The sequence below is a fragment of the Eutrigla gurnardus genome (assembly GCF_963514095.1).
Source record: "Eutrigla gurnardus genome assembly, chromosome: 14".
Taxonomy (NCBI): domain Eukaryota; kingdom Metazoa; phylum Chordata; class Actinopteri; order Perciformes; family Triglidae; genus Eutrigla; species Eutrigla gurnardus.
The window spans coordinates 6,570,471-6,596,468 of NC_139937.1; the positions used below are offsets into that span (position 1 = coordinate 6,570,471).

The window sequence follows — 25,998 nt, forward strand, 5'->3', positions numbered from 1 at the left end:
TGTTACCTGTGGACCGAGCCAGGCTAGTTGTTTCCACAAGCTATTCCCTTCAGAGGCAGTTGGCTATTAATACTGTATAGAAGACGGTTTTTAGGTGTCTCCAAAGCGCAGAAGCCACGGTAGATCATTCCCGTTTAATACAGCATATTCCATTCCATATTTAATAGAGAATGTATTCCCATCTCAGTCGATGCTGTGGTCCCTGCTTTTGAATGTGTCTTTAGTGAGTAATAATCAGAGCTTTTATTTGTCTCGCAGCAGGTCGACCCCATGCTGACACCAGAAGAACGACAGCTCAACAAAATGCAAAACCATGGCTACGAAAACCCTACCTACAAATTCTTTGAACAGATGAACTGAGGTAGTGGGGCTGCCAACAAGTCATGCCTGACCTCTTGTTTTGTGTCCCTCCCAACCCCCCCACCCCACATACACACACACACACTTCCTTATAGTGGTGTCCCAGCTACACTCCATTGACAGATTTATGATGTGTTGCAAACATAACGTAACTGAATAAGTACGGGGCTACGTTCCAAACCCATTGTAAATTACCGACAACAACATATCATTACCAGAATGTGAATAATGACATATGATACAAACTCACATCACCTATTGTAATCTAATACTCCTCCAGGTTAGAGTCTGAGGATTGTGATTTCCATTAGCAGTGCCACAGCGTTCCATGATTCTGAAAGCATTCGCCTCAGACAGGAAAAACCCTCCCAGTGGCATGACTTGACCTATTGCTCCTCACTAGAAACTGAAGTCGAACGGTGCATAATGCTTTATAGTATTTATTTTTCAGTAGTAGTCTCTTTTGTTCAAATTGTACCACAGTTTGATATGATGTGTGTAGATGAGTGAGAGTGGCAGCCTAGTTAAATTACGTCGCAATTCTCAATAGGAAACCCACTCAGTGATGAAAGGGCAATTACTAAGCTAATTGTCTAACTATCCGTACCTCCGTGAACTACTGTAACATTGGACAATAGCTCTGAAATTAAGACATGAACATTAAGTGAGGATGTGGAGGTGTTTAACTGGAATGTGTGAGATATTAAGGCTTTAATTTTAAAACACTAAAAGGCCAAACAGCCCACCCTAGTCAATGCAGAAGTATGTGCTGGTGGTACAAAAAAAAAGATTAAAAAAAACGTGTTTTTGAATTGCGAGTATCTGCCCTCAATATTATTATTCATTATTTGGCAAATTATACCAAATATTCAGTCAGTGAATGAGTTTTTTTTTTTCATTTGTACTGCTACCTAAAGAACAGAATAATCAGAAGTCCGTTATTTTAATGAAAGCATGACAACTTGATGTATGATACTGCTGTATTTATTTGTGTTGTTCCTGTCATTGCTTTTTGAAAAAGTCGGAAATGTCACCGTTCAAAATTGACACTGTAAATAACGTAAGAAATACATACTACTAGGTGTAGACATTTCTATGATTAATTTGCATCGATGTAATGGAATAATACATAAAAATAGTACGTTGTGCTGTTACGAGAGGGAGAAACATTTTCCTAACATGGCTGATTGAAAACGGACTGTTGTAAAAACCAGCACAAGACAACGACACAGTAACTTCTTTCTGAATGTATTTAAAGGTAGACGTTGAGATTCCATCCTTTTTTTTTCTCCCAGTAATGCATCATTCCCCGAGTAGACCTTAATAGGAGTAGTGAAGTTCAACACATCCAACAGACAGACTAGATGCCTGATGCCCTTCTCATCACTTCCTGTAGCAGCCTGTTCATTTTCACATTTGTTAGACGGATAACAGAGCAGAGGAACTTAAAGCTTGTTATACTGTATAGAGCAGTCGAGTGTAAAGAGGCCACAGCTATAGCAGTGTGAAGTGTCAGCGTGTGTGTGGTAAGATCGAAAAACACACTCGGTAGTAAAACATGCTGTATGTCCTTAAATCTCCCTCTTTGACGAATTTGGACTAAACAACACTGAATGTCAGGACTCTATAGATGCTACGTTTAAGTTACTCTCTTCTGAAATATTTTCTCACTGAATGACTCATTGTAGTTTGTCATATTTGTGATCAACATAGTACGGTAGGTAAGCAAAAAAAGGGATTGCCCCTTTTTTTCTGGCTCATTGTTAACTGCTTAGTGTGTGAGGTTGAATTTTCCTTTAGCCACTTCATTTTAATCATCTTGGTAAAGGGAGGTCACAATATGGGATGTTGCCTTTTTGTTTATCAGTCTAACTATAGGCTGGAGTAGAGATAATGCATACCAAAATCAATTCATATTTTATTTTCTTGTTACTGGTGGAGGTTTTTTTGTTTGTTTTTTAACCTGCATTTGTCCATTCAGAGGAAAAGTGGTTTACTTACAAGTTGTGTTCTTTCTTTTTTTTTTTTGCTGTTGTTGTAAAGTTAGCTTTGAAATAAGCAAAAAGGAGTTTGACTATCAGAGTTATGATTAAGCATTGATCTTCTGTTTTTCTCGTTAGGCAGGTTAATTGCAGGTTGCGGTTGTGTTATGACAGGTGAAGATAAGTCATAGCCCTTGTATAATTTGTACAGCTACGTTAGTGAATGAAAACGTATGTTCACAGTTTAAGTCAGTTGATCTTGTAATGATACTACTGAAACCATAGATGAGAATAAGCTTGCCTGTGTTTCCCAAACCACTGAAGGTTTCCTACCAGCATTTAGCAGACTTAGAATGGTGTATACTGTAGTTATTCAAATCACATTTGTACGTACGTCCTCTGTCAAATTCTAGACTTCTTTGTTGGTCTCTCCCCTTACTTCTCGACAAAATATAAACAATGTTATTGAGATTTTAATTGCTGCATTATTGCCTTTTACAATGCTGTGTTTTGGATGTAATTATTCTGTATTTTTTATTTCTATGTAATAATCAGTTGGATCGAGGGTCATGCTTTTCACCTGTAATGTAAATTTAGAAGCTTGTATGAGAAAACTGACAAGTTTGTAACGTTCAGAAATGTGAATATATGGACAGACATACGGCCTCTGCCTAATTGACAAGGAGCGGCACAAAGCACAAGTAGAACCAAATTACTCAATTTGTGTACAGGTTACTAAACGTTAAGACACGGATTCTGTCTGCCTGATTTCAATTATATTGCATTGATTCTAGGGATGTTGATAGCATCAATGAGAGAGCTGTTCTTCATTTTCATTCAGACCTTTAACCAAAGACATGCTCCAAAAGTTAGCAGACAGATATTCCTATTTGGCAACATGTTCTCTGTTGTGTAACTGTATTTGCAAGCAATCTGAGAAATTAAAACTGGTCAAGCTGATTAATAGTGTAATAAATAAAAAAATAATGACCCATAAAGTACTGTGTCCGTGCTTATTGAATTACGGCTGTGTATTTTCTCTCGCGGCAGACACTGTGCGATAAGGAAACTTAATTCAGCCATCCATCTCACAGAGGCAGCATGCAGGAGATTGAACAATGATTGTGGTGCAACCTGTGTAATAAACCCGATGGTGTAAAAGCCACAGTCAAGAGGGGGGAAACTATCTGACTAACTCACACTGGAAATTTTTTTTTTCTTTCCTTGCATCTTGAATTCTTTGGAAAAAGAAACCCAATGATTTCTTCACAAGCAGGTGTTTTTGCCACATTGCAGCATAAATTACTATTGGTTTCATGACTTAATGCTCACATGGGTTTACCAACGTTGGATTTGATGATAATAAAAATGTTAAAGTGAAATACGTGAGACAAAAAAATACATACAAGTCCTGTTCATTCATGTGTCAGATGTTGACATAATATAAAACATAGTAGTAACGCAAGATAAAGGTGAGGAGGAAGATAAGCTTTTCTCTCAGTTTCAGTGACTCCTTAAGCCACAGTATCTGCGAGGCTAAAAGGTTCACTTCCTGTCAGGAAAAGCAACAGTACATGTGATGCATATCACCTCATTAACCCTCAACACGACTGAAGAAGCTTGAACTGGTGCATGCAGTTTTTGTTTGAGACAACATGGCTAGAATATTTCATGTACATTAGAACTGTAAAAACCATAGTAGTGTACAGACAAAACAGACTAACACCGATACCGCTAATTTCCATATCACGGTAACATTTTCAGTAACTGATGAGTGTAAACTAATGTATCGGGATGAGTAATGATGTACTGTCGTCGTGGCGGTTCATTTCCAGTCAAATAACTGCTTTAATTGAATAACATTCCTGTTCTTTACACTTTAATAAGCATCAATGAACATCAGACCTTCTGTAAAACCAATCGGTTAGCTGCCTTGACGCAGTTCCTAAGCAACAAATCACCTGACAAGTCACCAGCGTGGGTACGGCCTCACACTTCCTTCACCCACAAATTACAAAGAAGTGTCAAGCCCCAGCCCCGAGCTCTGCACAGGTTCACTTCTTCCCAACCACAACAGTGACGGGTAGCCCTGCTTACCCAGCTTACTGTGAAAAGGCTCTGTGGCTGTACAGTGACAGTTTGCCATCGATTCCTCCAGTGCACATCAGTCATCTCGGTCGAGGTTCCTCTGAAGTAGACTGCTCACATACCGCCACTGTGGTGATGTAAGACGACTCATATTAAAACCTGACGCATCACATCACAGCCCGAGTGTGCATTCTGTTTAGTTCGGTAACACTTTGATTCATTCAAAAAAACACTATATGAAACCCCTTTGTATGCGGGGACTAAAACGCACAGTGGATGGATCAAAGGTGAGTTGCTTACTTGTTGGATTAAAAGATAAATATCTAACATCACATGAGATGTGTGGGCGCTGAGGGACGCACGAATGTAAAAATGTGCATAGCCGAGCGTTTACTTTGAATACCCCACACAGTGAGACACCGCAGTGAGTCAGCAGGTCTGGTGGCGATTGTGAAGCTGACAGTGAGGGGATAGCAGGTGGTGAGGAACGTGGTGTGGGGGGACCGCGGTCTTGATATTACTGGAAGGTGAAGCCCTTTGCATCAGCCGTCTCTGTCACATGCAGCGCAAGATGACATTTACGTATTGGTAAAATTCAAATTTCTCTGAGAAGAATGGATGAGATCAGACCGTCTAGCAGTTAAGCCATACGTGCCAATAACGGTTTGCAACAGACAAAAGGTATGCACAGCAGCAACCCCCCCCCCCCTCAACACCACCACCACCATTGAATGTCACCTAAAGTCAACATGTGAAGCTGTGATCGCAGCATTTACCAGGAAAACCCCATATGTTTGACACTACACATACAATATGTCGGCTTGAAGTGTTAAAGACCCTTAATGTTTCAATGCAATGTGTGAAATTAAGTTCTCAGTTAGAGGAAACTTTTTGTGTGCATCACGACCGCTCAGGATGCCAGATATTTTCCTACACGTTCCATGTGTGTAAGATTTGGCACACAAGATAAATCCAAAACTGTCAGTATCTTTGCTCATCATGACACAGAAACATCACTGCACATGAAACATGGAGGGCAACATGGCAAATTGTATTTACAAATGTCATTTTTAATAAATATTTTATAAGTTTACATATACAGTATCACCAAAACAACTCATGTGTATGAATACATTATTAAAAAAATATATTTTCCATCCTTTATTTGTTGTTCATGAGGCAAACAGTTGTCGAATTAAGTTGTTGTCCAGTGGGTTCTGAAGTTATTTTGTTGTTTCTCACCGCTGACGCTGTAACGCTTGCTCCTGGGTGATGTTGAGACTTCTGAAAATCATGAACGTATTCTAGTCCTGCTCAATGTGTAAAGTGTCCTGAGATGACTTCTGTTGTGATATGACACTATAAATAATATTTAATTGAAAACCTCTGAACGTATAAGTGCGTGTGCGAATTAAGATAAAAATCGAACGTTGGCTATAGAGCGTACCATCTCACTCATAGTGGGTCTGCTCCGGTAGTGTTTTAGTACTTGTGTTCGGTCTCAAGGCCACATTTTGAAGATCTCACAACAGACCACATTTTACTAGGAGTGTGTGTTCCACATTTTATAGACCTGTGAGGGATCTCCCTTGGTCTTTGACTTGATCAGTCTCATAATCCCTGTCTTGGTCCTGAGTCGGTCTCAACTCCTCAAAGTCTTGTGCTTGTCTTGGTCTTGATAACCTAAATCGGGGATCACCCTTTTGTTCATTTTAAAATGTTCTTGTTAATCAGTGTGCCATATAAAGCATTGAGTTTAAGATTAAGCATTGTTTTTCTGCCTCAACGAGGACAGTGTTCAAAATACCACTTATAAATAACAGACAGCCAATGGCAGTGATTGAGGTAATTTGGTGAAAGGACACTCAACATTCCTAAAAAACCCATCTCTCTTGCATACGTACTGCTAGTGTGTCATTGGTTAAGCTACTGAGTGACAACGGTGGCATGCATTCCTAAGGTTGCCGACCCCTGACCTACACCCTGGACTTTCTCTTTTGGTTTAGGTGGCCTCAACTACAACACTGGTTGACTGTACCCTGATTTATAAAGTTTGAACTGTGGTGATTAAATATCACCCTATAGTGTTTGTGTTCACTGGCATCCCAATCAAATTAGCACTGTGGTTTATCGTACCTAAATTGTTTGTTAGATCTGCTGAAAAGTTGAATCAAAGTATCAACAACAACAAAAAGGTTCATTTTCACATCCAAAATCAAACTACAACCTCAACCTCAGCCTGCATGAGATCAACCCTTACAAAATTCTGCAAACTCTGCAGTGCTGTCACTTGACCCGCTTTCCCACACCAACTCCATATTCTCCACTCACCGAGGTATCTGGTAAACAAGCACTGCATCTTCTCACGATTAGTCATTCAGCTGATTGAAAATTATTATTATATGAACCTTAAGGTAATATCTGACTCATATGCGTACATTTTATTTTAACTGGCCCACCTGCAAATGACCCAAATATCATTAAAAGTATTTCTGTTCGGCTTGCGACTGTGTCTTTCCCTTTTTTATTTTTTTTTTATTTTAAGATTCAGATTAGGGTTATCTTTAGAGTTTCTTGTTTACTTGAAATGATTGTCTATTGTTTGTATTGCTATTTGGAGCATATATTGTTTCTTGCATAACAGACTCTAGTCATCAGCCTACATTCACTCTCTTAGCTCTGCTTTGGCTGCCTCTTTTGCTGCTGAATGCTCCATTGTGTTCACCAGCTTGCACTTCCAATTTGGGTAAAAAAGAAAAAGAAAAAAGTGTGTATGAACATAACAGAGTTTAATGCTTAAAAATATGTAGTTTTGACTGTTCGGCTAATAATTGGCTCATAATTTAATGGCCAAATAAAGCTTTAAAGGCCAACAAAGGAGTCATCATGTACTTAAACATGGAGGTCTGCTTAACTGACCGGCTTAATATACAGTTGGCCTATTTTTTACAGGTTTTCACACCAATTTCTAACAAATGGAAAGGACAAAGCAGGTATTTCTATTTCAGTGTTGCAAGTTTCAGTGAGGCCTTTAGCCCCGAACACCAGTACCACCAGGTTTTTGTTTCCTGTCACAGATCAGTGTCTTTGAAGTGGTTTTTGTCTCAGCACAGAAAAGCCTATTAATGTAGTGACCAGGAAGTGATGCTGGGGAGGAGGAAAGCATAAACTACAGGTATAGAGCATCTGACAGCGGGGCATGCAAATAGCCCTCTAACCACTGTCCCCATTTCTCTCCCTCTGTTTAATAAGTTCAAATGAAACCTCTGATTTTCAGACAATGTGTTTCTTTAAACTTAATAAAAGAGTAAGTCACCACCTTTAATCACAAACAACAAACCATGTAGCACTATAATTAATGAACCAATAAGGGAAAGAGATAAGTTGAAGAGGAGGGACTGTCAAGACAAAGTAGGAAACCACCCTGTCCCTCACCAAAACCTGAACACCGACACTTCAGTCATGATGTGAGGTAGCTCCTCATTCTCCACGGAGAATATTCACAGAACATCAGGTAAGTGTCTCGTTCACACAGCTTGCTGCTTCTTACGCTTCGGAGATTTGAAACCACAAGCAGGGACACTTTAACGCTGCTCATGTTTGGCTTTTTTTCTGTTTTCTGTGATCTTCTATAAACACAAGCTAGTGTGCCGCTGTAGCTCTCCTGTTGCCTGTGGAGGCTTTATGTTCAGGCTTCTTTCTTGTGACTCCAGTCCTTTACACTCGAGCTGTGGGGAGGTTGGCTGCCAGTTCATGTCCTGTTAAAGGAAGCTTACATATGCATGCATACGAATACTGTGACTACAAGGAGCTCAGAAACCTGCGTACTATATCACCACCCTGCAAAAGTGCATTGTGGATTTGAATTGTGTTTATTGCACAAGCCAGTTGATTCATTTAGTTTAATAAACCAGGACACAATACAATAAAACAATGCACTGAATGGCCAGCGGCCTTGGGGAAGTAACCTACTGCTACATGCGTTGCTTCAATGCGCAATCGAAAATGATGCATGTCAGCAGCATCACAGTACTGTAATGTGTGAATGCAATATTTGACTGTACGTAAAGTTTACGGACTTGATCTCCGCTTGCCACTGAAAGACAGCGACATGAGAGTATTAAAGGTTTGCATATTACAAAACACACGGCACTATTATTTAAGTTAAATCTCCATGCATATAATCGAACTGAAGTTCCGCTACTATGACTACTACAGTGTTCCAATGTCATCACTATAAATACTTTATTACTAATAATCACTGTTGCTAGTATTGTCATTTTTATGTAAAAGGAAATTCAAATGAATTAAAATTACTATTGTACAAAATGATTTAATATTGTACATATGATATTTTAATAGAGCATTAAAAAAATAATTTACGCCATTTAATACATTTGTGATTCCGGCTGAAGTTGTATGATGTAATATATACTATACTGTTGTAATATATTAGCGCATTACTTTTTACAGCCATGTCTGTTGCCGTGACAAAATTATTGAGCTTTATATTCTTGTACGTAGATGATACATGGGCTTCATTAAAATAATGCTGGTTTGATTCGAATGATAATTTTCCTACATACTCGCAACACTATGCACAACATTAAAAATTATGTACATGTATTTTTTATATATTAATAAATGAATGCTAAATTAAAATGTTACACTTGCTACCCGAGCCTTATCAAATACAGCAAATCTAAGTGACTTTCTACTTTTGATACTGGAGCTGCTCCACTGTCACTTTCAATCTTACTACGTGTCGTTTTGTTTAAATTCTAAATAAAATACTTCCAAAATTATTTTTGAATTGGCTTATGCTGCAACATTTTCCAAAAACTAAAAATCAATTAACTCGATTAAGAGCAGCCAGATTAAGTTTTGGATAGCATGCAAATTTATGTGACATTTTTTTTTTCCATTCCAGTAAGGTCACAACTAAACGTAATCTCGTATCACATCTATTTCATTTACAGTCACCATCAGAGGAACAAGTGGGGTTGCAATTGTGCAAAAACAAATAGCTCGCAGTATTTGTGACCTCCGCTGCAGAAACCAACCACACACTGTATAATCATAAAAGTTCATTATAGACTTCAGACTGCGATGAGAACTTCTCAGGCATCCGGTAGTTTCGATACACAGCCACAGCGTTTTCACCCAAGTATTCTCGATTTAAGGTGTAAAATTCCAAATGTTTTTCTAATATACTTGCATGTTTACATAATCCACCTCTGCTGATGTTTATCGTGCCCAAATACAGTCAACCAAATACGGTTATTGTTGTTGACGCTCAAACTTTACTCATGTTTGCTCGAGTGTACAGTCATTAGTCATGGTTTCATATACTCTTAGGGCTTTGTGGCTTCAGAGTTTGTATGTGAGCGCAGATATCAAAGCTTTCACAAAACAGAGTATGTTTCCAGAAATCAACCAGACATTCAGACACAATATCGGACACCGTGAGGAAAGTTTGCTCCTAAAAAGACATAAATCATACTGGTTGTGAATATATTAATATGTGGATAGGTGACATTAAATAAAATGTTCTAAACTGTTACACCAACACGATGCAATACAAGCAAATCATAAACTCATCTTGGGTACATTCTGCCCCCTCAAGTCTCATCAAAAGCCAAGGATGGAAAGAAGTGTACAAACCACAGTGAAATCTGTCTATCAGCAGCCAATCCCTGCTTTTGATTTGCAATGTGATTTTCCAACTAATGATTTAGCATTTAAATGTCACATACTTGGTACCCACCTGTAAAATACAACTATTTCTACCACGGTGTGAGCATAATCTGATGGGATCTCTCTGATTATTTATTTTTTGTTCCTTTCATTTTCTTTTTCTCAGACTTTCTATCGGTATTTCTACCAACTTCAGAAATGATCCGACTCAACAACACCCAATACTACCACTTTCTGCAGCAGGCCGATGCCTTGCGTCGCTCGGGTTCACTCTGCGATGCCATCATCTCGGTCAAGAGTCAGACTTTCAGAGCTCATCGGCTAGTGCTGGCTTGTGCTAGCAGAAGACTAGCACAGCAGCTAGCCCAGGCAGACAGAGACTGCCCAGTCCACTGCACCCTGGAGTATTTCTCACCCCGCACCTTCGAGCAAGTTCTGGACTTCACCTACACACAGACTCTTGAGGTGTCCGTGGACGACCTGCACCTGCTGCTGAGAGCCGCTCAGCTGCTGGAGATGCAGCCACTGGAGGAGCAGTGCCTGAAGCAACTGGGCAGCCTCGACTACAGAGGCAGAGAGGAGGGCAAAAGTAAAGAAATCACACGCGTCGAAGAAGAAGAAGAAGAGGGGGGCGATACAAAGCAAAAAGGAAGTCTAGTTCAAGGGCAGAAACTCCATGAGCCTTCTTCCCCAGTGGAGGAGGCAAACAACTGCATTGTCATGGAAAACCTCTCACCCGATCGTGCAAAGAGCCTCAACAGTCGGCCATCCCTAAGAAAGATGCACAAACTCCCCCCAGTGTCGCCATCGTCCTACAGCAGAGACAGTGTGATCACCAGGCCTGCCGGCAGCAGCTCCTCCGTCTCGTCTCCCTGGACGTTCCCTGCTAACATGTGGAGCTCTGTGACCACCCTGAGACAGATAGCAGAGAACTATTCAAGCTTCATTGCAACTCATCCCCTCCAGACCCCAAACCAGCCCACTGTAGCGTACCCGTTCTCCCTCTCCACTTCCCACGGGTTCCCCCTGATCGGCTCTCACTTTCCAACCCCCGTTCATGGCTCAGGCTTTTATTCACGCTATACACAAAGCCTTTACGCTGGCTCTACGAGGATGGAGAGCTTCATCACACAAGGCCTGCTGAAGAGGAAAAAAAACAGCCAGAGAGCATTTAATGAGACCGTTCATACAAGTGATCTGAGGTAAGTCATCGGATACGGCTTTGGGAACTTCTGGCTTTTATTTTCAGTCATTGTCTCCCTGTTTTTCTGCTCAGGTCACGTAGAATCCCCCAAATTGCTCAATTGTTCCCTTGTGACAGCTACGATACCTGACTCACTGCTGTTTCAAGCCTCCTGCACTTTCCAACTAGAGCAGCTTCACCAGTTAACCCTTCCCTCCCAGTCCTTGTCACTCAGATTTTTGACGAATCACAATCCCAGGTTTCACACTATTCACAGCACAAAAGAGCAAAAGACATACAAATTAATTTTTCGATAACTATCAGGATAAGCTTTGCTTTTTTGTGGGGTTCTTATTCTGAACGAATGTACCACTCCCGCGGTGTCATGTCTTTGAGTGAATTATCTCCTTTTGTCGAGTCCATGCATTTTGTACAGTGTTCCACACAGCGTAGCTAAACAGTGAGTATAGGGGAGCCCCCTAAATTTCTCCCCTCCTTTGCAGAACTCAATTTTTCCACCCACTGAAACACAGTTTCACACAGTTTCAGTGCTTCAACCGGCCACGTCTGAACCAGACGCTGTTTGTCTCTCTTTTTTTCTGCTCCTGCTACTCTCACATTAATAGAAATTTAAATGAGCTTGATCTTGTGGTTGTAGATGGAGAGGAAGGAGAGGTTGTTAAGGGACATAATCTGTGATAACACATCATGTTGTATAATACATGCAGACTTTACTCTGCACATTTCTTCAGTGACAGATATCTTTGGAGTAAAAGCTGTTTCTTAATTATTGTTATGTTGTAATTAGAAAATGTGTTTTCCACAGTAACCATGCGGCACCTAAAGCCAGCAGTGAGAGAGTTAAAGACTGCCAACACTGCAGTACAAGCCGCCCCGGTGCTCCAGTGCTGCGGGAGTCGGCCTCCATACCAACAGGTAATGTTGAAAAGCTAACTTTTTTTCATGATGACAACACATTGAATATGCGAGTACTACTATCCAGTACAGTCGAGGCAGTACTAGCAGTGCTTATCCCGTGTAGAACCAATCACCTTTTAACACAGTGATAACGTTCTCATCATGACCCCTAACCTCGTCAGACTTCAGCTTCTTAGCTACGCAATGGAAAGTGGTGAAGAGAGTTGTGGTTTTGAGAGCATGGTGCAGCAGGAGCAGGAGTGTGGTTACTTGATAGCGCTACGTATATCCAGTACAGTATGCTCTGCATCGCTACAGTGGTTTCTCCTATACAAAACAAAAATCAATCATATGTATTATAATGAAAGACTATTATAGATCATATATAATAAGAATGTAAGTCACCGCACGACCCCAAACAGTTGCTGAGCCAACAGTCTGTTTGTGTACTATGTATGATAGTTTGTTCATTCAAGCTAATTAACATGTTTTATCTGATGGAACATTATGTTCCTACTTAGAGAGATGAGGCCAAGACAACACTGTGCTTTACAAGTCACCTCCTCCAACGCAGTTAGCAGGCTCATATATGTGTGTGTGTGTGTGTGTGTGTGTGTGTGTGTGTGTGTGTGTGCGTGTGTGTGTGTTGCTATGAGATGAGGAACGTTTCATTGTCCATTGTTTAATCTTTCCCCTGAAATTATAGTAGTGTATGATTATAAGGGCAATACAAATTAAAGCGTTGTCTATATACAATATTAGGTCTTTTAAAGTGAGAACTGAAGAGAAATACTGGACAGGAAGCATGCTAATGACAGCAGGTCTCAGTAAGTTGTCTTAAGAGTGGCAGGCGTTCAATTGTTGTGGTTTATTGTCTCAATTTCCCCGACTACAGTACAGCCCCTTCTTGTTTCTGCATCCTGTCTATACGATGAGGCCCAGGTATTCACTTGACAAAACCCTAAAAAAAAAAGAAGGGCTTCAGTAGTTGCTACTTTAACCTCAAAATCACACCTTTAGTGCCATTTAGGCTGTGGTGACTTCCATCGACAGGAAAAGTAATTTTGTACAAACGGAATTTATTGTCTTGCAACAGGATGCCGAAAAAAACTAGACTTGTGCTTCTGAAAGGCGTTTAAAATTCTGTATATCTGACTAATATAGTATTCTAAAGCTAGAACTAATAAAGTGTTCCACAGGTATTAGGATTCATCTCTATTATTTGAAGAAAGTCAGGAAATATAATCCTGAGTGTGACTTTACTGGTGATTTAAGCAGCATTGAAATAAATGTAATTAATGGTTTGGTCTATAAAATGTTAGAAATGACGATGTAATTTCCAAAGTAATAACCAGGTGATAGTTTGGTGTTAATGATTGTTATATCTGGGTAATATTAGTTTGAAATCAATTATCAAATGATTTGCTGATTTATTTTCAAAGTTCACTTTGTGGCTGATACGTCTCATTGTTCATTCATTTGTTTGTCTCTATTAGGACAATAAACATAACTCACACATAACAAGAGCGAGAAAAAAAAACATAAATGCAGAAAATAATAAGTGCAGTTTTAAGTAAAGCCCGTGTATTAGTGTGTTTAATAGTAGTAAGCATGGATTAACAGCTGGGAATTGTTGTTGCAGTAATTGAACCACAGTCCCTTCAATGGTTATAGTGCCTTTGTGAGCAGTCGGGCCTCCTTCCCACCGCATTGTTCACACCTTAACATCATCTTGTTTGCTCAGGTGAGGCGTGTGCAGGGTGTCTGTTCTGTGGAAGAGGAGATGTGGTGCAGCACGAACCACGATCCCATCACCAAAAACACAGAGTAGAGAAGCCCTACCAGTGCAAACACTGTCCGAAGAAGTTTAGTCTGAAACATCAACTGGACACGCACCACCGAGTTCACACCGGTAAGATCACCGTTTCATCAGCAGCCGAACTCTAAAAGGGATTTGTACCATTTATAGTTGTTGTTTTCCCCCCTCACCTTCAGCTTTGTGAGACACTACACATGTTAAGATCTAACATGCCCATCCACAATTATGGCTCATTTTTTGTTTTTTTACCGTTGGAAACAATATAACTAATCCAGTTAATCAGTCAATTTGGATAATCTGGGTCATCAGGTAAAATGAGACATATATGTTCAATTATCTCTAATATATTCAATTATCTCTAATATATTATTTATTACTTATTGTAAGTCGCTTTGGACAAAAGCATCTGCTAAATGCCCTAAATGTAAATGTAAATATATACACAAACACACATACACGTATAGACAATGGCTTAAAGTGACTGACAGTAACAGAATTGGTCTTAAGTTGCTCAAGTGGGACTTTTGTCAGTAGCCAGACAGATCAGAGACATGTTCATTATTAGAATAGCTCGTTACTGGAAAAAGAGGGGATTTATGAGCTATTTTTGTAGCTAATGTTTTTTATATCTTCCCTTTTTTCAAGCTGAAAGGAATGTACCAACACTTTTGCATGTTTTTGACCATTTACTACAAAGCATTATTGATAAACATCTTCGAAAGCAGACTGTGGCGTTTTACCATTTTCCAGGGAGGTGACAGTTTCCACTCATTTCAATACTCGCATCTTACAGGAACTTGAAACTTGCGTGAGACTGATAATCCATCAGACAGCGGTGAACCTCGTGTCTGCTTCAACTCCTTTTAAAACCATTCAGATTATTTCAGCAATGATAGCTGATTGAAAACAGTAACATCAGGCAGGATATTCACTGTGATGACTACCTCCGTCAAGCAATTTTATCTGCAAATTGGATATTGTGTGAATGATGAAACACTGCCCAAAAAGCATGCATTTAAAATAAAACTAAAAGGATTAGCAACACTATAAAGCTCAAGATTATTTTCTTTAATTTCGTTAAAAACTGCTAAACCACTAATACATTCAAAAAAGGCTGCTTTTTTCAGGCAAGATGAAATTGTGTCCATAAACAATCATTAAAGAGCGATTTAATATTGCCTTTAATCTAAATCTTGAATATTAACATAATATACTGATGGAATATGAATACTATATTTCATCTTACATAACTTTTCCAGTCTCACTCACACACTTTCAAGATCTGATATTTTAAAGCATTTGCTGTTGAGTTTTAATGTTTCTTGTCATTTCTGTACACAATGATATTTGACCTTTTTAATCTACTGTATTTTATTTTTTGTGACATGAATATACAATCATACACAACATACATGTATGTATTTCCAGAACTCTTTTCAAGAGTGATCTGGATGATTTGTTTAAAAGTAAATATGTTTAGTTGACTTCACACTAAGTCGGCCATGAGGTATATAGCAGAATGTATACAAATGTTCAAATGGTTTAATAATGCAAGAAATACACTTTTAATGCTTTTAACGGCATGTGAGCTCACCTCTCTTTACCCTCTATGGCCTTCCTTCCTGTGCCCCCCTTCTTTCCCCTCTGATTCAAGGAGAGAAACCCTTCGAGTGTCGTCTCTGTCCCCAGCGCTCGCGGGACTACTCGGCCATGATCAAGCACCTGCGGACTCACGGCGGGGCCACGCCTTACCAGTGCACAGTGTGCCTGGAGTTCTGCAGTAGCCTGGCCACCATGCGGAGACACATCAAGGGCCACCCGGTACAGGACTTCCCTCCCGATTGGACCATCAGCAGCACCTACCTGTACATCTCACACATCTGAACCTCACGACACCGACGACTCAACAAAGTTCTCATACGTGTAGCTTTAGTTTGTGCTTCTCACGCATTATTATATTTGAATGACAGATGTCCTTTAACAACATTTACCATTGTTTGATGCCCACAGACAGGCAGCTACGTCTGTCTAACTGATGACACGATCATAGGTGTTGCAATAACTTCTGGAAACTGCTCCGTATTCACATCCACAACAATAGAAGCTCCTCCTGTCAAATGACAGGCATTTGCTCACTGTAAGTTTGACCTAGGTGTAATAGCGCCCTCAAGAGGGCAGCCACTGCAACAACCAGTTCTTTTTCTCAGTAGTAAATCATCACGTCAAAATGGGACCAGTGACAGATATTATATTTGCAGTCGGACAAGTCTGCTGTCTTAACAGTATGCATTCATTGTTCCAGATTTAGAGGAAACTATATCTAAACGTACCATGATGCATTCCCCCTTCAATTTAACTTAAAATATATCCCTTTCATCCTTTAAAATAGTGACTTTTTTTCTGATCCTGTTATTTTACTCTCAAAGAAAAACAGAAAGAAGGGTGTTTTTTTTTCCAGAAAACAGGACTGTGTGGCTTGGCACTGCTTGTGAGACAAAATTCAGCCAGATCCCATATATGGTGACATTAAACATTTAAGGAAGACTGTATTTTTGTAACACTGACATTAAGGAATGTCATGGTGGAATAAAAATGTCAGTGGACAGCTCATTAAACTGCTCTGGTTCATTGAGATGAGAATAACAAAAATGTTTATGCAGGCAGCTTTGTGTGTCTTGCTATATAAATGTCACCCCCACACAGTTGTCATGAACAGGAATTTTAGCTGTAGAGACCAAAGCTGTATTTTGTACCATATTAACATGTTTAATTCTGCTGGAAGTCACCATGCCATGTTTCAGCCTGCTAATGCTTCAAAAAGCGTACACACTGTCACAGTTTGGCTGTGTTGTGGTCGAGATGGCCTCAGACTCTTTATTGACTGGACAGTTCTTTCCTGTTTGCTCTTTTTCTTCTCGTCCCTCATCGGTTTTGTTCTGTAATATTCAGTCTCGCCTTGTCTGCACAATCTGTAAATAAACATTCCTTCATGTTCCCGTAGTTTCCTGTATTTAGGATGACCTGTTCCGCTCTGCCTGCCAAACACAACAGCTATTATGGTAATTTGGCATTTCCAACCATAAAAGGAATGTGAATGTTCACAGGCAGTTCTGGGGGAAATGAGTCAGCTGGTTGCAGTTTTACCATTTTATCATTAAATCTTAAGAAGTTAAACACCTGTTACTTTACAGGTGAAACAAATAGATTCCTGGCAGCTAAAATCACAACCACAACACTAAACAGTTTACTGTTGGGTGCCGCCATATTGGGTTCCAGGTTCAAGCCAGAGGCCCAAGAATCCGCCCCTACACTACCACTCGCCATCTTTAGCAGCATCCCAAGCAGAGTCTGCATCCATGCCGACTCAACCAGTTGCCCTTACTGACAACGTGCAATGCCGTTTCGTCATTGAACACGCTCCGTACAAACAGTTCTGTGACTACTCTCACACATTTACTCAAACTGCTCTCCACAGTATTTATACCCTCAACATCAAAGTGTGTTTAATTCAGCTGTGTGCGTACAAATGGACTTCACTCCGTCACCGAGTGGGAGGGTGTAGGGGCCAAAAGTGGCCCAGCACAGTTCCGAAAAGGACACAGCCCACAGATTCAGTTTCTTGTATCTGTGTCACATGGGTTTCCCCACCACACCGCCTCTTTAAGAGACTCGTCACAGAAGTGAACTTGAATATTGGACACATTTTTAAAATCAGTAAAGATGAGCCAATGTTAACTCGCAGATTATTTTTAATCCACTTCTTTAGTCAATGACATGTACGAGTTTTGATTAATTTGACACTGTTTCTTACCATATAAACCATGAGCCACAGAGTTCATTTATTCACTCATTTGAACCCGAGTGCCACTGGGTTGCTAGAGAAGTTCAAAAATCGCAACAACCACCAAACAAGCAGATGTTTAACCTTCAGTAACATATTCATCCCAAATAAGAGGAAGAAGCTTGGCTAAAAGCTCATATTTCTTTCCTAAAACCGAGCGATTGCAACATCAAGCAATTAAATGAGCACACAGCAAAACCAAAAATACCAATGGCGACTTCTGCAGCAGTTTAGTGGGTTTCCAGATCCATTGGATATTCTTTAAACACTTCCTTTTTTAATATACTTGTAAATACAGCAAATGTTACTTTCTCTAGATACAGTTTTGCAATTTATATGAAATACCTTTTTCTCGCTTTCACAGATTAAAGTAATGGTATCCATTTCATTGCAGTGGCTCTGCAGCAAATGTGACATTGCGTTATTGAGTAGGGTCCCTGTCTACACGTACAGTATGTGACATCTCCCTGAGAATCACCAAATGCATTACTGAATCCGATTGTGAGCCTACAATCATGTTTCATGGTCTTTAATCTATTTATTTTTTCATCTGTATTTTTTCATCTTCAGTTTCTGCCCCCCGTGTTTTGTCCCAATCAGATGAAAGCTAAACCAATGTATAGTCAGAGTCCACCACCTCCAAGAAAAGCTGAAGTTGGTAACTATAATCAAGTTAACAGTCACATTTGCAACAGATAATTTAAAGAAAAGAAAACAACGCTGGTTCCTCCAACTCCTTTTAATGTTCCTAATGGCATCTGCAAGATTCCACCACGCACGAAGAAAAATAACCAATCTGAGCCGAGGAATATCCAATCATCACATCACATCATCTTATGAACTCAGATCCAACTGTCAAAGGCCCTGAACCATGATTCTGTTACTGCAATGCAAGGGGGGGAGCATTTCAAATAATACAACATTTCAGGAGAATCGACAGTGTAAGAAAGCCCATTACAAACGGACACAAAGGCATCAGGGAAACTGAAAAAAGCATCTGTGTTAGATCATTACAGGACAGGCTGCGTTTCACAAATCTGCGTGGGTGAAAGCTAACAATCACACGGGCGTGACGTCACTCAGAGGACGCACATCCCCGCACTGTCCCCCGTGTCAAACTGTGTAGAAATTCGGTTTAATCCGCGATGTGGGAAGACGTGAGTCACATCCCAGTTGTTTGTTTAGGCATGTCAGGCAAAACAACACAAGCCAACTATTTTCCTGACAATGCAATATTCAGATTCCTGGAAACCCTTATCACCCGTTTCCATGAAATGTGTTGGCCCAGCGCGGATAGTCCACGTTGTTGAATGGATTGCTGTGTTCTTGACGCACCTTTAGTTCATCCAGGACTGCTTCTTCTGTCTGGTTGTAAAGTTGATTTAGTTGTGTTGAAACTTCTCCATTAATTAGAATCGAGCTTATTATGTGTGTCGCTTGATTGTGTGAGTCGAACACACCTACATCTACGTGTTACTTGATTGCAGGCGCGAATCCATCTCCAACATGTTCACTGCCCCCTTGTGGCGTGACTTAGTAATACACACAATACTAGTAGCAGGGTGGGCAATATTGCAAAAAATGAAATACTGGGCCAGAATAGCCGATATCGATAGGTACTTTTTATTATTAAAAGCGTAATGTATTTTCATACGGGAGAGCAGAGTTTCAGATTTATCAGGTGAATGCATCATCGATAAGTAAAATCAGAATAAATTGTAATGAACACAAAATGATTTGCCAAAGGTTAGCAATCATTGTATGATTAATTTATGCAGCACTGAATGAAACTTTTCCAAATATAATAACTGTGCACGCGGCACTACAACGTGGAGAAGCGAGTGCATGCTATGTTCACCACAACGGAATGTTACAAAGACAGTTCTAATCTTTAATGAAATAGGTACAACTAGAAGAGAGGAAACAAAACTATTAACGCAGCATCGATCTTCAATACTGAGACGTAGTATTGGTAGTATCGGTAATTGGGGATGGATCAGCCCACCCATCAGTGGTGGACAGTAACGGAGTAAATTTACTTAAGTAGCCTACTGTAGCTACTTAAGTACATATCCAGAGGATTTGTACTTTACTTGAGTATTAGATTTCTTTGGTACTTATTACTCTTACTTGAATACATTTCCAAGACAAATACTTTTACTTTTACTCAAGTTAATTTCAAGAAAGGCTGAAAAGTACTCGTTACTTTCAGGTCTGCTCTTTTTTTTCTTTCTTTTTTTTTAAATACTATTGGACACAAGCTGTGTTTGTCAAAGAAGGAAACCTATCACAGTGCAGGCTCTCCACTGGGATCTACGTAATAGCGGAAATACTTAATCCCTCCAAGGATACCGCCAAAGTAGCCACGCTCTCGACTGTGTTTATCAACACAAAACCGCACCAATGGCTGAGTCTCAGACTGAGTGTGATAATGATCCGGAGGAACTTTCAGAAAATCCTTGGCCTTATCTGGACTCTGGATCTGGATGTTTGAGTTTTACAGAGTAAAAAACATGGACACAGACAAACAGTCATATATTTTCAAATGTGTACCATCTCTGCTCTCAACAACTCGTCCAACTTAAAGAAACACGTTGACGTAAGTTAACCAGACTTTCACCATGTTTTTTTTCTATTTGTCTCGGTCAATGTCATCATGTTGTGAGAATGTGAGTGTGTGTTGATCACAAAAACTACATTTTGAAGGAAATGGTGCTGTGTGTGTGTGTGTGTGTGTGTGTGTGTGTGTGTGTGTGTGTGTGTGTGTGTGTGTGTGTGTGTGTGTGTGTGTGTGTGTGTGTTGTGGTTTGAAACGATGGCCGAATGAAACGTCTCATAACGTAACATTATTTGTTATTAATACTCACCAAACTTTTGTCGACCCCCTTGCTTTGCTTTATTTAATCCATTTGCCATATTATTGAGAAATGCAATACAAACTAGTCTTTCAAAAAGAAATCACCCCTAAAGGCTATGACACTGCTTGAATTCTGTTCTTTGTACAGCTATGAGCAGGCGGAACTGACAATGGAAGTATGATTTTTTGGGAATGGGCGAGCCTTGCAAAATATCCCACGACTAATATGTTTTGCGTCCTCTGGGTCATCCTCACTCCCAGAATGTCCAGAACAGCGTAACAAAACAGGATGAAACATGATCCCTGCCAACTGAATGAGGGATATTTACTTTCCTGATTTTCAGAAAAAAACTTTTTTTGTGTGTTTCCTGCTTTCAGCCTTTAAACATTTGGATGAAATTTGCCACGTTGAATATTGCAATGAATGAAGGAATACTGACTTGAATGTTCTGGGAGAGAAAAAATAGGTCAAATGTACATCCAAATGTAGGCAGTAAATGAAAAGTACAGTTGGCAAATTATTGGATGGGATTATCCGATCAAATTAAAAACATTAAATAAAAACAAAAACAAAAAAAGCACCATGTTTTTTTCACTTATTCCTTGTCGTATTCAGCCACATGTTTTTGCCTCCAGTCAAACCAGTGAGGCTGACTTGGAAATATCTTTTGTGGTGCTATAATACCACAGAAATGTGCTGCTTCTTCAGCAAACCTGGAAGTGAACAGCTTGCAGTGCAATAAACCACTATGATAAAGGCCCCTATGAAAATGCCTGATATGTAATGTTTCAATGCCGTGAGCACCACAAATAAAAATCCTGGGTCACATAACCAATGGTGCGCTGCATCTCCCCCACAGAGAAGAGAAGAGTCACGGAAAGAACCATTCAACAAGTAGAGCCCAGCACACAAGAACCAGCTGGTGAATACAAAAAGAAAGCAGCACATCTGAAGTTTCACAACAGCAGTAAATATGACCGAGGTTTGCACATTCTGTCTTTGGAGATGGGAATCTTCTGGTCCTCTGGTTTCTGGAGAAAGGGTGGGAGTGTGGTTACACTCACTCTGTGGGAGTTTACTCTAGGCTTTGGCCAGGACTGGAAGAGTCCAGTTCAGTTCAGTTCAAAAGGTTGTATGAGTGTGTGAGCATGGATGAAGAATGAGAATGTAGATCAGGAGGGGAGAGTGTGGGAATGTGTGAGTTGGAATGGGAGAAAGAGCAGCTGAACTGGACAGCCAACTGGAGAAGAGAATGGGGGGGGGGACTTATCTGAGGGAGTGCGACGTTTGATCTGGACAGATGGTGGGGTTGCAATGACTTCCAAACCGGCCTAAGGCTGTCAGCCTGTTCCCTGAAACTCAATCCTCTCCTCCTTTTAATCCGATCATTTTTAACGAACGATTTCCACTTTCCTCAGATTGTTTTAGTTTTGATTCCTGTCCTGGATTCTTTTCCTTTCATTTCTTTGTCTCACTTCTCTCACTCGGTCTGCTTCATCTTTGTTCTCCTTTGTTTGAACTTCCTCTTCACTCTCAGTCTCACTCTCTCTTTCTGTCTCACTCTCTCTGTCTGTGTCACTCTCAGGTGTCTCTGATTTGAAAACTCTCCTCCCCCTCCTTGTGTGTGATGTCACTTCCTCTTCACCTTAAGTTCCTGGGCTGCGGTCGAATATTCTAAGCATATTGAGTTCTCCTATCGCCTTACCTTAACCCCGTGACGTTTTCCCCAGAGGTCAAGGAATAGAAGTTAGGACCTCATGTTTTGACTATTCGACTGCAACCCTGCTCTGCTTACAACACGGAGGGGGTTGGTGCTGCTCATGTTGGGAACACTGAGGGCATGGCGAGGCTGGCATGAAACAGTGTTGGTCCCAGTCAGTGAGCAGCAATGCAAGAGGGCATGCTCTGTTTTACTGAGACCGTGGGTGAAAGGTGGAAGGTGGATGCAAACTCTAGACAAATCCCCTGGCATTGTGTCCGGAAGAGGAAGAGCTGAGTCTGTATTTAGCTGGAATAAAGAAAGGATTCATAGCTGTAACTTTCTGTCCTCCCTCACAGTTTTTTGTTAGTTATTTTCATTTACGACAATACATGATGTCTATTGGTTTTACCAGGAACATTTGTATTAAACATTTTAAACAATTGAGAGATCGGTTATTGAATGGGGCTGCACGGTGGTGTAGTGGGTAGCACTGTCGCCTCACAGCAAGAGGGTCCCTGGTTCAATTCCCGGGTCGGCCCCGGGTTCCTTCTGTCTTGAGTTTGCACGTTCTCCCCATGTAAGCGTGGGTTCTCTCCGGGTTCTCCGGCTTCCTCCCGCAGTCCAAAGACATGCAGGATGGGGATAGGTTCATTGACTCTAAATTGCCCGTAGGTGTGAATGTGAGCATGAATGGTTGTTTGTCTCTACATGTCGGCCCTGTGATAGACTGGTGTCCTGTCCAGGGTGTACCCTGCCTTTGCCCAATGACAGCTCCGTCACCCTGAATACAGGATAAGCGGTAGATAATGGATGGATGGTTATTGAATGGGCCATGTAGAGAGAAGTCAATAATGAACTTTCAATCTAATTTTTTTGCGCTGCAAAATGAAAATTACTACAATATGGAAATTGTATTGAAAAAGTCATAAAGCACATATTTGGCAACATCCAGTCACTAAGAGCACGGGCTTTACGTCATCATTTAAACACAGGTAATTTAAAGGGACCGCGATCCCAGTGTAATCCCAATTTATTGCATAACATTTAATAAATCACTGCATGACACAACCGTGTAAAGAACCACAAAGAACAATTGTGGTGAATTATGTAAGTCTATTCACTACAACAATTCCATTGCATGTTGCTTGATTTGCTGGACAGGTTGCACAGACATTCCTGGCAAAGTTGTGCAATATTTCTATTGCAAAAACCAAATGACTAATGTACATGTATGAAGAAGTTCCCACACTGAGTTTTTCTCCTGAATGTGTGGAATGGATAGATTTTTGTTGGTGTGTCATGGTATTTCGCTGTCTCCTTGTCCCATCCTGGGTAGTTCCTGGAGGTCTCATGGCTCCTATGCCCCCAATGGATCCATGGGGCCCTCTGGTCTCAAAGTTACAGTCTCTTCTTGCACTAGGATACATTCAAGGGTTAGGAACACGAGCAGCAGGACATGCTTGTGGATCCTTTGGGCTACAGTGTTCAACTGATATAAGCAAAAAATGGCACTTTGCTACAAATAACCACAAAGATCACATATTGGTGCCAGACAAGACAGATCTGGGTTTTTTTGTGTGTGTTTTTTTTTTTTTTTTGCAATTTGAATTTTTTTTCCAAAAGTAAAGCCGTTTTTAGGATAACATCCATTCAATCTGACATTAATTTACCTGAGGCAGGAGCAATGCATTCCTTCAATCCATACCAGACACAGGACACTTAAAGTGATGGTTCGGAGTAAAATGCACCCTAGGTAATTTCCACCATGACATCCAGCCAAACACCCCCTCAGAAGCATTTTTAGCGATGGTCAACATTGGTCAAGATAGGGCTATCAGCCGAATGGCTTAGTACTGGCACGATGGTACATAGTGTATATCTCGTAAATTACCCCACTAATAATGCATGGAATGTTACCAAACTTCTGCAGTAGTACACATAGGGTCTGTACTCACAAAACGAGGCATTTTAAAGTTTGTAAGTACATCAGGAGTTTATTTAAAAGAACACTTGCCTGATAGCTATGGCGTTATATTTGTGCCACATTTATGAAGGAGCAATGATTTTGAACGCATAATTTCATTTGAGCAGGCAAAAATATATTACTCTCACTCAGGTTTACTCATGCCCTTTCTCAAACTCGTGCTGCACAGGCGCTCTCAATCTGTCCCTTCTGTGCGCGCTCAACTTTGTCTGTACGCTCGCTCAACTTGGCACAGCGTTACAAATGTGCCACAATATCAACCAATCAGAGACTTGGAGAAGCTCAATTCTGATTGGCTGTTTCATCTCCAATCACAACGCTTCCATAACACGCCAAATGAGTGGGATTTTAGATTTCCAGCCGGCAGAATACCTAGAAATTCAATCCTCACCTGACGTTGTGGTGTATTATTGTTTTCACCATTTGATTCTGCCATTCTGCCGGCTGGAAATCTGTGCTCGCACACCCTTGTGCCAACATAATTATTACAGTAGTACCCACTTAATTATTACAGGTGTGCCAACCTAATTATTACAGTTGCACCCACTTAATTATTACAGGTGTGCCAACCTAATTATTACAGTTGCACCCACTTAATTATTACAGGTGTGCCAACCTAATTATTACAGTTGCACCCAGTTAATTATTACAGCTGTAGCAACCTATTTCTTACAGTTGTGGCTACTTAGTTATTACAGTAGTACTAACTTAATTATTACAGTAGTACTAACTTAATTATTACATATAACATGCAAACTCCACACAGAAGGAACCCGGGCCGACCCGGGAATCAAACCCAGGATCCTCTCGCTGCGACAGTGACTGTTATATTGAATCAGTCATGTGTAAAAACGGGAAAAAAAGGAATTCCTATTAAAAATTACACAAATGGACAATAAACGGGATTTTGCATTGAAAATCATTTTCCTTGTTTATTTTTCACCACAATGGTAATAAACAGCTTTAAAACTTAACATTAAAAGCCCTTGTCTTCATCCAAATCAAATAAACCATGAGAAGTAAATTCAAATTAAATGTCAGTACCTGTTCACTGAGAAAATGTAATAATAATAATAAAAACATACATAAAATAATTCAGGCAGACATGTAGGGCTGTTTTGCATCAGATGCATGTAGAACGAACAATATTTCTGCAATAGTTTTGAGATGAATACAAGATGCAATGCTACCTCACTGTAGCTTTGGTCATATGCCTGACCACTTCACATAACTGACCCCACACAAGCTTCCCATCTACAGTATGCTGTGTGTGAGTGAGTGAATGAGCGTGTGTAAGTGAGCGTGTGTGAGCGTGACCGAGTGAGTGTGTGTGTGTGAGTGAGTGAGAGTGAGGGTGTGTGTCTGTATCTTAACGGTTGAATACTGAAAACATATACTTCTTAAGTACAACACAAGTGCACACCATCATAAAGGCAGCCATAGTTTGTAAATGTAATCCGAGTCAAAAGAGAAAAAAAGACACGTCTCAGAGAACAGGGGGAGCTCCTACAAACTCCAAATGTAGACCAGGTTAAAAAAAAAAAGTTCCCTGATTATGTCTGGTCA

The 25,998-nt window shown here is 40.3% G+C and overlaps 2 protein-coding genes across 3 annotated transcripts in view; both read left to right on the plus strand.

The window, feature by feature from the left end:
• aplp1 (amyloid beta (A4) precursor-like protein 1) overlaps positions 1-3,340 on the plus strand; it is a 29,784-nt gene extending 26,444 nt beyond the window's left edge. The window contains exon 17 of one of the 2 annotated variants that reach the window (XM_084026930.1): positions 262-3,340. In XM_084026930.1, the coding sequence (XP_083883056.1) occupies positions 262-360 (99 nt within the window). In that variant the 3' untranslated portion in view covers positions 361-3,340. Of the gene's footprint in view, positions 1-258 lie in introns of both variants that reach the window. The other variant, XM_084026929.1, reaches the window with a different exon arrangement.
• A 4,532-nt stretch (positions 3,341-7,872) lies between these two features.
• On the plus strand, positions 7,873-17,133 carry zbtb32 (zinc finger and BTB domain containing 32). Its single transcript, XM_084026942.1, has 5 exons — positions 7,873-7,944; positions 10,294-11,329; positions 12,137-12,246; positions 13,973-14,140; positions 15,702-17,133. The coding sequence occupies exons 2-5, from the start codon at positions 10,326-10,328 to the stop codon at positions 15,929-15,931; spliced, it is 1,512 nt and encodes a 503-aa protein (XP_083883068.1). The 5' UTR covers positions 7,873-7,944; positions 10,294-10,325; the 3' UTR covers positions 15,932-17,133.
• Positions 17,134-25,998: the final 8,865 nt, after the last annotated feature.